This window comes from Narcine bancroftii, chromosome 14 (assembly GCF_036971445.1).
Source record: "Narcine bancroftii isolate sNarBan1 chromosome 14, sNarBan1.hap1, whole genome shotgun sequence".
NCBI classification, from domain to species: Eukaryota; Metazoa; Chordata; class Chondrichthyes; order Torpediniformes; family Narcinidae; genus Narcine; species Narcine bancroftii.
In genome coordinates, this window is record NC_091482.1 from 17,849,088 (window position 1) to 17,863,156 (window position 14,069).

Sequence of the window (14,069 nt, forward strand, 5' to 3'; positions counted from 1 at the left end):
AGTAGATTGCAGGGTGTCAAAATCCTACCAGGGGAGAGACCCAGTGAAGTACGAAGTCTAAAGGGTTAAAGATCAGAACGGAGATGGAAGGAGTCAGAGGATGAGGAGATCTCGACCTTTTTGAGTCAGTGTAAGGAGAGTTGGACAGACAAAGCAGGAGTACACCCAGCCACAGATCCCTTGCAGACTACACTCTTGAGGGCTGCAGTAACGAGCGGACTGCCAGCTGTAGTTAGGGAGGCGTTAGAGAATAACCCTGATATTCCTGGCTGCTCGAGTGAGCAATGGGAAAAACATTTGACCCATCACATGAAACGTTACAGGGCTAAGCAAAAGGAGGACAAACAAATTATGGAGTCTGCACAAGTGCAACTCCTTAAGCTTCAATTGGAAGAGGCTAGGAAAAAGGCAAACGAGGCAAAAAAGATTTCCTCAAAGGGTGCGAACCAGATGATTCAGCAGCCACCGCAGCCACCACAAGGGAATAATATGAGTTGGCACCCGGCCCCAAATTGGGCACCGGGTCCCACCTATGTGGCCAGAATGGGAGGTCCAATGGGGGGATTCCGAGTAAGAGGGAGAGGTCAGGGTGCTCCACGAATGCAACCAGCCGTATGTTTTGTATGCGGTCAGCCAGGACACTGGAAGATCCAGTGGGATCTGGAAGATCTAGCTTGGGATCCTCGGGACACTGGGGGAAGGGGATATGGACCACCACAAAATGAGCATTGGATCCAGCCCCAGAAATCGTCAGTGCCACCCCCAGTACATCAGGCACCCTATGCGGCTCTAGCTCCGAAGAGACAATTCCCTTTGCTGACAGAGGAGGAGCAATATTGCCCAAAGTGACGGAGCCCGAGCACCCACGAGCAGGCTAGGTTGGCAGGCCCTTTCCTGCAGATTAAAGTAATGGACATGGAAGTATCCTTTTTAGTGGATACGGGAGCCAGATTTTCAAAACTCACTGGCACTGAATTTCAAGATAAAACATCATCCTCTAGCGTCCAGCTGATAGGGTTCTCGGGTACACCAGAAAATCTGCCGTTTTCTACACCACTAGTCACTTCTGTGGCGGGACAGACTTTTACACATCAATACATTTTGTCAGCCAGGTGCCCTACAAATCTCTTGGGCAGAGACCTGTTGGTCAAGTGCGGAGCATCGATCCTTTGTGGACCCAGCGGAATAGAGGTCACCTTTCCAAATGGATATTCTATGAACTGTTCAGTAACTACACTTCATTCCGGTTCTCAGATGTTGTTGGCGGCAGCTGGAGGATCCACGTCTGAGGGACAATGGACTGACATTTACTGGGGGTTGTTGCAACCAGAGGACCCACAGAAGGGAGGGCTGCTAAAGCTTTATAATCAATGGAAGCCGTGGATCCAGACGTTACACCCGTATACCCCTCCCTCGGACCCTCCCCATATGACCCTTTTTTATGATAGGGATGGGGATGAAATTTATCAGCATGCCTTTTATGAAGAGGTAGAGGGCATGCAATGGGAGATTAATTCGGACTACATAGTGGTAGGAAAGGAGGGAGTGGCCGCTGCGGTGGCACTGACATCTGAACAGCTGGAATGGTATGAGATGGCAGGTGAGGCCATTCCTCATGTCACCCTTGCAATTGGCACTACTCATCAGGCAAAAGATTTGGGACCGATGTGTCGGAACTTGAAGTCCCTAAGGGACTGGTCTGACACCCAAATACCGACAGTGCAGTCCCCCTTTTGGGAGGTAGAAGCAATGTTGGGATTGAAACATGCCTTTGGAACGGTGTACCATCCGCAATCCCAAGGGAAAGTGGAGAGGATGAACCAAACAATAAAAAGTAAGATCGGGAAAGTACAGGCACGGACCAAACTAAATTGGGTGGATGCGTTGCCCCTGGCATTAATGTCAGTAAGGAGTTCGGTAAGTTCTGTGACAGGATTTACTCCATATGAACTACAAACAGGGCACCAGTTTCCAGGACCGGGAGCCGGAATTCAGACTACGAAGAATGAGGTAAGCTCAATGGGATGCAAGCTTTATTATGAAAAACTAACGGCTCTGGTGTCAGATTTTTCACAACAGGTCACAAGTCCCAACAGAGAAGGGGAAACACCGATACCTTCAGTCGCGGAGTGGGTTCTGCTAAAGGTCATCAAAAGAAAGTGGTCGGAGCCCAGGTGGACAGGACCCTACAGAGTGGTGGAGAGGACGTCCCACGCGGATCGACTACAAGGAAAAGGCGAGACGTGGTATCATTGGAGTCAGTGTGCAGCAACGGACCCACCGACACGGACACTGGAACAGATTCGAACGGAGGTGACTGAGAACCTGTGAAGCAACCACGGACTAAGAACACTTAACGTCCCTTTTTAAAGAGACTATTGGACTACGGTGACTGTGTATCAGTGGTTGACGGAATAATCAATTTATTGGCATCAAAACAATGAAGGGAGCTGAGATGAATACTATGTGGGGACTATGGGTGATGTTGTTCCTAGCCCTTGAAGCATCTGGAGAAGGAAACAACTGTACAAAGTGTTTATGATCAGCCTGGGAGGCCCATAATGAACCGAAACAGTACTTTGCGGATTGGACTGACGTTCCTGAACACTGTGTTGGGGGCCCCACTGAACTGAAGTGTGTTCATAATGGCCAAGTTTGTGAGGTTAAGTTTAACAAGGGGTCGGAGATGCCGGTCCTTGCAAAAACTCCTGAGGTCTTGGTCCCATAAGTTAACTGGTGGTTGGTCTCATTTTCATGAGACCAAAAGGGGGACTGTTGGAATCTAGGGGTTAAAACAGTATGAAATAAATGATTAATTAATAAGTGTATATTTACTGCATGGTTCAGGGAAAAAGGAATGTGATTAAGTGGCAATCACAGTATGGAGCAAAGTTGGCTGAGCAAAATTGTCTGCTCCAAAATACAGGGAGAGGAAATGCATAAAACGATTTAGGAGGAATGCTCAAACTGAAGGAGGTGGTGAGTAGCACAGGAGACACAGGCCAGACCAGAACAAAGAATGGCCTGCAAGAAACAAAGGGAATGGAAAACCAGTCTAGGAGGAAGATTAAGGCATGAGTAGGTGTTAAAGAGAACAGCAGAAACTGGCCAGACAAGAACAGAATGGTGATTAGAAATATCTGGGGATGAATTAATTTCTGATCAACACAACAGGATAGTCTGGCCTGGAGGATTAAGATGGGAGTGCTACACCCCAGATATCTGCAAAACAGGAGATGACTTGTGATAACCCTTATGCAAAAAGATCTAGCAAAGGAAGACAACTTTTGTTCTGTATGATAAGATTGATCTATATAAACTGAGCGAACTGGACAATAGGGGTCAGTCTTGGGGAGTAGCTCACTGTGCAGGTGACCTATGAACTAATGAGTGACCCAGAGCTCTGTTAAGTTTTATTCTTGTGCTGTGTAATAAATTGACTGTTGAACCGAATACCTTCTCCTATCACTTCATTCAAAGAACACGCTGGACTCAGACTACACATAGACTAAATTAAGAGTAAGGTAAAGCCAGAGTCCGACAGTATTTAAAAAGTATCCTGTGATACCAGCAGGCAAGACATTCAGATTTCCTTCATCAAAGGAATTTAATGAATCAATACACAAACATGCTGGAGAAACGCCGTGGGACCAGTAGCGTTGATTATATACCTTTGCCTCCTGTGGACGCTGCCAGACCTGCTGAGCTTCTCCAGCCCTTACGTATATTCACAGCATCTGCAAACCTGGTTTCACTCAACTTAATGAATCAGATGTGTCGTGTCCCCCCCACCCCCACCCCCCAACAATCATCATACAGTCACTTATTTTAGTTGCAACTTTTTAGTTTCATGAACTAAATAAAAATTCACTGGCTGTCCTTGTAGGATTTGAATTCATGATTCACTGAATCATTAATCCAGGTGACTGCACAACAAGTCCAATTATAAAACCATCATAATATCAATTTGTAATCTCAGCAGGGATCACTGGATATCCAAAGTGAACCAGGAGAACTTTTCAAATTGAAACCAAAAGCACTGCAGCCCATAAAGAAACTCAGATATGTAGTCATTACTTTGATTGAGGTGCCATGGAATGAATATTGACTCCTGGACTTCTCTGTCGTATCTAAGCTCTGGACAAAGAGGGATGAGTTTGCAATTCATCACAGCAGCAGGGAATATAAATTTAAAATATCAACTACATTGGGAATAAAACTATTAGGAACCAGGATCATGTAACTATTGGTTTGTTTAAAAAGTGCTCTGATATCCACTGGGGAAGGAAATCTCCCAAACATAGTCAGTCTGGTTTATATGCGACTCCAGTCCCATCAACATGGTTCACTCTTAATTTGGCTGTCTAAAGCTGAATCAGTGGACAATCAGACTCAGAACCTGTTTAGCGGTGTCCACATCCCACAAGATTGAGTGTGTATTCTCTTGAGTTCAGATCATACTGAAATATCTGAAGGGTTCAATTGGCTGGATGTTGGATGGATGCTTCCCCTGGCCCAACCACAAGTCACAGACTCAGAATAAGCTGTAGAACTGAGAAGAAGAGAAACTTTTTCCTGCAGAAGGCAGCGAGTCTTTGGAATTCTATACCTAGAAGGCCAAAACGGAGATCAGTAGATTTTTGGAGAGTAAGGAAATCCATGAATGTGTGGAAAGTGCAGGAAACCATCATGATGAGTGGTGGAACAGTCCCGGCATCCAATTGGCCTATTGACACTTGAAGAGAGCAGTTTAATCTAATTAACATATCCATAGTTATCAGAGGTTTTGATAAGCAAATGGAAGGAAATTATAGAAAGGTTGGAAGATTACTTGGCCACTATATATTGCCTCTAGTGCAGGTAGGAGGTCAGACTGGAATGCTGTTGGCAGTGAGGGAGGATAGGTTACAGGGCAAATGGAATAAATCTGTGAACCAGCGTAGGCTCAATGGACCAAAGTACATCTTCGTATGTAGTAAAGACGAATGGACATTATTTCCTCCGATGAGTGAGACAATAATCGAAGAGCATAAAGTAATCGGCAAAATGTTTAGAGAGGAGAACAAGGAGGTTTTCTCACACAAAGGGTTTTACAAACTTGAAAGAACCACATGAAAATGTGATGACACCAAGTTCCAAAGGAACTTTTAAATACAAGTTGAACTTGTCAGATGTCTGGTGAGAAATTGAGTTAAGTCGTCTCTTCAAAGTGCTGACACAATTTATATGGACATCATCCATGCTGAATGCTTCTACAGTTACAAGCTTGTTTATCAGTCAGTCAGCATACGAGCAAATCATCCTTCTTATCTGATGTGTTCTGTGATCCTAAAAATTACTATTTTATTTATATAAACAGAATTACCCACCATCTTGAACATGAGTTAATTATTACATTTATGGTGCTAAATTCATTCTGAGGTTATTAACTTGACAAGTGAGCCACAACGCCAACAAATATCTAGATCCATGTCCATTTAAAAATGATGTATGGACAGAATTACTTGCTACAGGGAGAGAGAGAGACTGTGAAGAGTCCAATTAGAGCACATTGAAATTGAATTATTTTCCACATACTTATAAAGCATTAATTACAATGTTAATTAAAAATAAATTAACAGCCACAATGCCATCAACAAGCAGAAAATTAGAGCACACAAAAACAACATTAAGAGAGACCAAAACATTTGACATCGTTCCTGTTTCCCATTTTTCCACTTTTCTGTTTTATTAATGGTTTCAGATTGATTGCCAGAGGGCAAATGTGACATCACATACAACCCTGAGATTCTTTTTTTCTGCAGGCAAAGCAGAATCACCATTTAATGTTGGTGCAAAAAAAAATTGTGACCAGTGTAAACAAATAGTTATGCAAACAAACTGTTCAGCTTAGAGAGAAAAATTATCAAGAGTCCTTAAATGAGTTCCTGATTGAGGAGTCTGATGATGGAGGGGTAAATGCAAAAAGAATGTAATATTTCCCTGCTTGTTATGCGCGGTCAGCAGGGCAGTCGCGGTAAAGATGGCGACGCGCAACTGTCTCTTCCGCTACAGAACGGAAGTTGGCATGCACGCATGCATCAGCGGGAGGCAAGCACCGGGACGTACAAGCGGTCCGACTGCCGACCTGATAAGCAAGCGTGAAATTGGAATAAGCACTCTGCTGTGACACTCGAGCAAACAGCCTGCGTCTCCAGCCTGTTCAACCTCTTTCTCACAGCCCACAACAATATCATTATTATGCAATTGGCAACTCATGGTATGGAGAAAACATATAAACACATATACAGGTAACTATATCTGCAACTGTATTCATATAAATGCACCATGACAAACCAAACATTACCAAGTTCTTTGTACTAAAATGATAAATTATGCATTTTGATTAATTGCAGCAGAGAGTAATTTTCCAGTGAAAATGGCCAATGCGATTGTTATCTTTTACAGAGTACAGACATTTCATTACTTTCTACTGGTCAGAATGATCGATATATATCTTTTGTAACTTTGGCATACTGACTGTGTGTCAGAGCTATTCTTACCAGCTGAAAGAACAATCAAATAGGAATCAGTTTGATCATTTTTTTCCCTCTATCTGCTGATCTTAATGGAATTCAGGGGAATAGTTCGGAAATGAAAGGAGACTCATTCTACTGGTATGGTACATTTAGCAGATCTAGGAGTGGCAAGGCAACGATGGGGAAATTATTTTGAGATTAAAAAATGCTTTCAACAGAGGAACAACACATTAAAATCTGCAAAACATCTGCAACCAGGAGGGAAGTTCATTCATGGGCCTCTGACATGAGGACCAAGCGCTTATTCTTAGCCAATAAGCCACGCACGACCACTTAATTGAATCAAAGAGTATTCAATCAATCTGCCCTTATCATTCAGAAAGGGAACTTGCATTTGACATAGTTCCACTCATGTCCTCCAAATGGCTCGAAGCCCTTTGCAGCCAATTTTTAAGTGCAGTCATTAATCTTACATGGGAAAATGGCAGCTAGTCTGTGCACAAGAAGATCCAACAAATGACCAAGGCATTGGTAAAACTGATCTCAAAGTATGAGCTTTCACGTCTTGAATATTCAGTCTTGAATATGCCACATCTCACTTTTGGGCCCAGACACAGTTCTGAATAAGTAAAACATGCCCAGGGAAGTCTGAAGCCCAGCTGAAAGTTTTCCAGGAAACACCTTCAAATTGAGTGTGAACTTCCCACTTCTCCATTGATATCTGGCCCTTTTTTGAGGTCTTGCTTCCTGGGCACTACACAGGAAACAAGACTGAGACAGACTGAATGGCTGCACTCATCAAACCCAAGGATACTAACTGTGGTGACACAGCTTGAATTGATAATCAGCACTTTGCAGTTTTACTTATCGGGGTGGTTTGAATAGAAATACAGTGAAACCCCTGTTATCCGGAATTCAAGCAACCAGTGGGAAAAAAAAATGAGGAAAACAAATAAATAAATATTTTGAGAGAATAAATAAAGATTTAAAATTGTAGAAGTAAATGTTCTCTAAAGAAACATAATAAACCTTTGGTGAAAATGAGAGGAAATATTTAGCCAGTAGAGTGCTTTGGTTGTGCTTTGCTCATTGCAACTGTTTGAATAAAGGTGTGTTTGAATAAAATGGCGTCACCCAGGATGAAGAGCTGGTTGATGCAACTCACAGTTGGGGTGACTCTCTTAAAGTGTCTCCTTATCCCTGCTTAGTAAGAGCCTTTATCTTTATTAGAATATTATTAAGTATATTACTAGAAGCTTGGTGGGTGTGGGGGGGGGGGTCATGTTCATTTTTCAGGTGAATCTATGGAGGGGGAGGAATCTGCAGATGGAGCAACAATTACATTTTTTCAAAGGAAGCTAATGAATATGAAATAAAATGCTTTAAGGTTTATATATTCATGCAAGTGAAGTTTGTTCAGTGTCATTGCAGTTTTGTATTTTTGTCTTTTAAACTGTTCATTCTTAATGCAGATGTATTAGTTAAGAGTAAGTCTCAAGCAACTGGAAAATACACTTACCTGGCATCTACCAATCCCCATAGGTGCCGGATACCAGGGGTTTTGCTGTACAAGAAAACACAGAACAAAAATTGATGTGTACTTACTGCTGGCAATGATGGCTGCAAGAAAATTTTCTGAAGACCCTGAAATCTCACTGGTGATGCTGGTTTGACTCCCTCTGCGGATCTCTCGTTGCAATTTTGCCAGGAGGAGGTTAGGAGAAGCGGGTTCACTGGAACTGTCCAGGAAGAGAGACTGGTGGCTCTGTATGAGGTCAGCTGTTGACACAAAACAATGCAATAATAAGCAAAGATGAAGGATAAGATGGAAGAATGAATGCATTCCTCCTGTCTGGAGGAATTAACCCTAAAATGACAAGTTAACTGCTACCATTTTTGCTAAACAGTTTTTCTAAACTTGGGTCCTTGCCTATCGAGGCCACTTATTTGCTTTAGCAACATTAGCCTGAGTCCCAGCAATTAAAGTTGTGCATTTCTGTAAACTGATCCGCCAAAGTGTGTTGCAGCGAATGGAAGCCGCTGCAACAGTGTGGGAACTGCACACAGCAAGTTCCTGGAAATACCAAAATAACAACTTCTTGCTGAGTCTGATTTTGCAATGCAGCTTGAGCAACTTGCATCAGCTCAGGGGGTAGAGGAGAATACTCCTGCAATTTCTTGAAGTAGAGTCATGAGAACTTTTAATCCATCCAGAAAGACGTTCAGGAGCTTGGGATAATGGCTAGCCTGAAAGGACGAGGTTTGCAAGCTTCAAGCAATCAGTAGTTAAATTTATTTTTCCTGATCATTAAGCTTTCCTATTCACATAAGTATGCTATGATCAGATAGATCAGATACTATTTATTGTCAACTAATAAAACAGAAATGTAATATTAAATGAAATTGCCTTCAATCTGCCATGGGCCGTCAAAGATTCACCAGTAGCATTGCCCAGTGCCACTTACAGTCAAAGAAAGAGAAGCAGAGGGAGTCTCCTCAGAGCCACTGAGTGACCGTGGCTTCCATTCTAGCACACCCGCAGCCTCTGAAGTGCACAAGTCTCAAGTTCAGTTCAAACCATCTGACCCCAGAACCAAAGCTCCTATATGATGAGGAACTCTTTCAGTGACCAGGGCCTTTCAGGAGCCCTTCTTGCCCTCAGCAATCCTGGCTCCGATACCTGGTTCTCACGAGCCAGTCTCCAGGAGCCCACAGCCTGGCGTGAGTCCTTTGACCTCGTCACCAGCAGCTGGCAGCCCGTGTGGGTTCCTCACCTGCAAGTCACCAAAAACTCACTGCCTGAGGGTGTCTTGCTAATCCACCAAAGTGGTCACCATCCTGAGGATTGTCTCCTGTGATTCTCCTTCTCAAATGGCAGTGGAGGGGGGGGGGGGGAATCTTCTCCCCATTATTGGAGCCTTGCACCAGTCTGCTGCTCCTCCAGAGTCTACAATCCCCCAAGGCCTCTGCCGAGCACAGGCGCTGCCACCTTGGGCCTAGACCCTGCAGTCCAGTACACTGATAATGTACAATCCAACTGGCATCATAAATAGTTTTGCCAGTAATTCTGGGAAGTGTACAGCATTTTGGGGTTTTATGAGAGACTGCCAGGAAAATACTGATTTTAAAGTTCTGTGTTCAGTGATGGAAAAACAGCCGTCACCTTTCATCTCCCTGAGAAATGCCAAGAAAGTTCTTTAGCAGAGACAGGGTGTAATCTTCCACAAGAACCAACATCCATGATGCTGTACGTGGGACGTACCTGAGCAATTAAACTAGCAAGGCTCTTCAACCCTTTACATTAAACAATCCTCAACTAATTCAGCAAAGCACTGAGCAACAGGAAAATGTATGAAACTTTAATGGAAGACAAAAAACAAGATACACTCATACTCACTCACTCTTAAAGCCTTTACGGCTAATTAACCTCGAAGGGAATGATCCTTTCATTAAGAGGATGTGTTGGATAGAAATTATACAATCAACTTCTATCAGGTTCAATGACAACAACTTTGTGCTCAACGTCAGCAAAACCAAGGAGATGACTGTGGACTACAGGAAGAAGTCAGGGGAACATGGCCCAGTCCTTATCGAGGGCTCAGAAGTGGAGAGGGTCAAGAACTTCAAATTCCTGGGGGGGGTGGGGGGTCAACATCTTTGACCCGATCACAAAGGCGGCTCGCCAGCGACTATACTTTGTGCGATGTCTGAGGCGAGTCATTAGGTACCAAAAACTCTCGAAAACTTCTACAGGTGTACCATGGAGAGAATTTTGGCTGGTTGCATCACTGACTGGTATGGAGACGCCAACAAATTCCAGAGGGTTGTTAACTTGACCTGTATATCACAGGCACCAGACTTCACTCCATCAAGGATATCTACTTGAGGTGGTGTCTTAAAATAGCAGCCTCTATCCTCAAAGACCCCCACCACTCAAGCCATGCCCTCTTCACTCTGCTAACATCAGGTAAAAGGTACAGGAGCCTAAAGATGAGCACTCAACGGCACAAGGACGGCTTCTTCCCCGCTGCCATCGGATTCCTGAATAACCAATGAACCAAAGACACTGCCTTACTTCTCGTGCACATTTTTTTATTTACAGTATTATTGTAAGATGGTTATAATATGAATGTTTGCCCTGTGACGCTGCCGCAAAACACCAAATTTCATGATTTGTTCATGACAGTAAACCCTGATTCTGACTCTGGGGCACAAGAAAACCATATCTTAATTTTGATGATGTGATGACATAGAGGGATAAAGTTTCTCTTCAGCAGTCTGGACTTTATCCACACACATACAGATGCCAAAAGATGCCATCAAATTTTCGGCTAAATAACTGTGAACTGATTATTCTCATCACCTTAAAGCTATTTTAATAGGACAAAAAGTCAAGTCAAATCTTCTTTCATTGAAACTCCTTGCATGTCAAATGTAAGGAATATAATGAATGAGTTCAACCTCAATTTGAATAGCAGATAAAGACGTGGAATACAAGCATGGTAAACAATTTACATGATAACATCACTGACAATTCTCATCAAGGTGAACATTGGTTCAAAACTGAAACTTACCATAGGCAATCTTTGCAGAAAACACACTGTCAACTTTTTGATGTAATTTCAGTCAGAATGATGATTTGTACCAGGTTGACTTGCTCCTTCAAACGCAATATATTCATGATTTTCCAAGCACAAGATCCTGCATGATATGATCTTGCAAAAATGATACATTTCCTTCCTGAATCAATGCAGGATGAGATTGTTTCAACAACTAGATGGTGGCTAATCTAAACACGAGTAAAGCACGAACTTTATTTTTAGTGATTTTAAATGGTCATTCTATTCAAATGCATGAAATGACCTGAAGTTCCAGTCAACCCACAATTCCAGCCAGGTCTTAAATGCCATGTGCTTTAGTGTATAAGTATTGTGGAATTAACTTTCCTGCGCAAGGTCTTACTCAATGAGAAGCAAGTCCAAGATGTGAATAAGGATGATACTGGAGCCATAATAAAATGGGAATTTCAAGTGCACCCTGCATTAAGTCCTACACTGAGTTATTTTTCCAGTGAAAGCTGAGAACAATCCATCAAATTCTCTGTTTGAATCTTATATTAATATGTACAAACTTTAAAAAAAAACATCCACACTATTGTATTATTAACATCCAGCTATTTTGCACAAAATTAAATGAATGGCATACAGTTTTATGGACCAAAGCACAAAACATCTGAGAGCAGGTGCTTTGTGACAGTGGCTTCAAGAACTAATGGAACCAGCATAGACATGGGGGGCAGAGCAGAGCAACTAGAGATGTGTGGTTCAGGATTTCTCATTTCCAACAGAAAATGTCAGGATTAATGCAAAGCTAAAGATTTTCCTTTTACATTATCACCCAGAAATAGCATTGCAATATGTAATTTTAGCGGTCGAGTGGGCTTTGGACACACCTCTGCTTTCTTTGTGGCAGAAGAATTTCTAACAATTTTCTCTTATGGCCTGATTGATTGACAATTACTGCTCAGATGACCACAAAAGTCCATTGCCTCAAGCAGAGGATAGGTGAGAGGGGAATATTTCTCATTTTCAACATGAAATGGAATTTACTAGTGCTGATAACTTGCACCCATTTTCTGATTTGATAAGTTCAGATGGAATGGACATCTGGAATGCTCTCACTGAATTCAATTTTTTTGGAAGAAAAACAGATTTACCTTGCTTTTCATTCAGTGCATGATCCAAACTAAATCAGAACTGTAAAACATTTTAGTGTCATGCTTATCCTTTGCTTTCTCGTGCTCGCACTTCATCTCCCCAAGCTTTAATGGCGCAGAAAGAGGCCATTCAACCCATCCTCTCCATTGCTGCCAAAAATTGAGCAAGGTTTCTCAACATACCAGCTCTCACTCCAGGCCTTGCAGGTCTTCAAATGCTCATGAATGCATTTTTCATGCAGCAAGAATTTCTGTCCCCACAGTGGGAGAGTTTCACCACCTCACTAATCCCCAAATAAATTGCTTTCCTCAATTTTCACTTAAATTTTTCCACGAATGTATTTCCAACCTTTTCATCATTTGACCACCTTCCAATACCTTTAAATTCCTATAACTTTCTACTCCACCTTAAATATCACGGGTGCATTAACTGCCCAGTCACTTGTAATACAATTTGAATTTTATTTTTATTAATAATCTCAAGAGCGGAAAAACCATCTACCAATTTTGTGTTTGTAAAAAGTTTCTGGCTGCTGTTTCCATCTCTGCCTTCAATAACAGGATCATCTTTTGCATTTGCTTTGTCAATTAATGTCATCAGTTAATTAGAACTTCTTACTTCATTTCTCTGTGTGACCTTGAACTCTTTTTCCCTCCCTTCTTGCCTGCGAGTGGTTTCACAGGGTGACATAAGCACCCATGAGCACAGTCAGTTTGTTTACATTTCTTTGTCTGCTTAGATTTCTTTATGTTTACATGTGCATGCTCTGTACTGTTTTTATTGCAGTGGTAATTCTGCCTCGCCGGAGGGAAAAAAAAATCTTAGGGTTGCTTACGGTGTCATGCATGTTCTCTGACAACAAATCTGAAATCTGAATCTGAATCTGAATAAGATCAATCCAACATGACTCTTGAAATCTGGAAATCCAAGACTTGCTAAATATCAAATGCATGCTTCTGACATCCTGCTGTCCGGGAGGAAATCCAGTCAGAGACATCTTCTGTAAACCCACCAACTCCCACAGCTACCTTGACTACACCTCTTCCCACCTTGTCCCCTGCCAGGATTCCATTTCAATCTCTCAATTCCTCCGTCTCAGTTGCATCTGTGCCCAGGATGAGGTCTTCCATGCCAGATCATCAGAGATGTCCACCTTCTTCAAACAACGTGGCTTTCCCTCTACCACCATCAACTTGGCACTCACTCGCATATCCTCCATTATCCACACATCTTCCCTGCCACCCCCCTCTGCCCCCACTCGTAACAAGGACAGGATTCCTCTTATCCTCACCTACCACCGCACCAGCTTCCACATCCAACACATCCTCCTCCACCATTTCCACCATCTACTCAATGATCCCACCACTAGACACAGGGACTGCTCCTCCATGACTCCCATGTCCACTCCTCCCTCCCCACCAATCATCCCCTTGGGACTCCTACCCCTGTGACCACAGGAGATGCTCCATTTGCACCCACACCTCCTCCCTCAGCATTATTCTGGGCCCCCAACAGTCCTTCCAAGAGAAGTTGTGGTCTCCTCTACATTGGAGAGACTGGACGCAGACTGGGAGATCACATTGTTGAGCACCTCGGCTCTGTTCACTGCAATAGCTTGAAACTCCCAGTGACCACACATTTCAATTCCCCATCCCATTCCCTTGCTGACATGTCTGTTCACGAACTGCTAGACTGAGATCACCTATAAATTGGAGAAACAACACCTCATCTTCCATCTCCAACCAAATGGACTTCTCTGGCTTTCATTTAAATAAAACCTATCCCCTTCTTCCCCCATTGTCTCTCCATTCCCTGTCTCCTTTCGCACAGACAG

The 14,069-nt window shown here is 42.8% G+C and overlaps 1 protein-coding gene across 8 annotated transcripts in view; it reads right to left on the minus strand.

Moving 5' to 3' along the window:
* The window catches only part of pitpnm3 (PITPNM family member 3), a 432,302-nt gene that overhangs the window by 42,430 nt on the left and 375,803 nt on the right, over positions 1–14,069 (minus strand). For all 8 annotated transcript variants that reach the window (XM_069910690.1, XM_069910695.1, XM_069910688.1 and 5 more), the window contains one exon: positions 8,124–8,297. In XM_069910690.1, the coding sequence (XP_069766791.1) occupies positions 8,124–8,297 (174 nt within the window). The remainder of the gene's footprint in view (positions 1–8,123; positions 8,298–14,069) is intronic.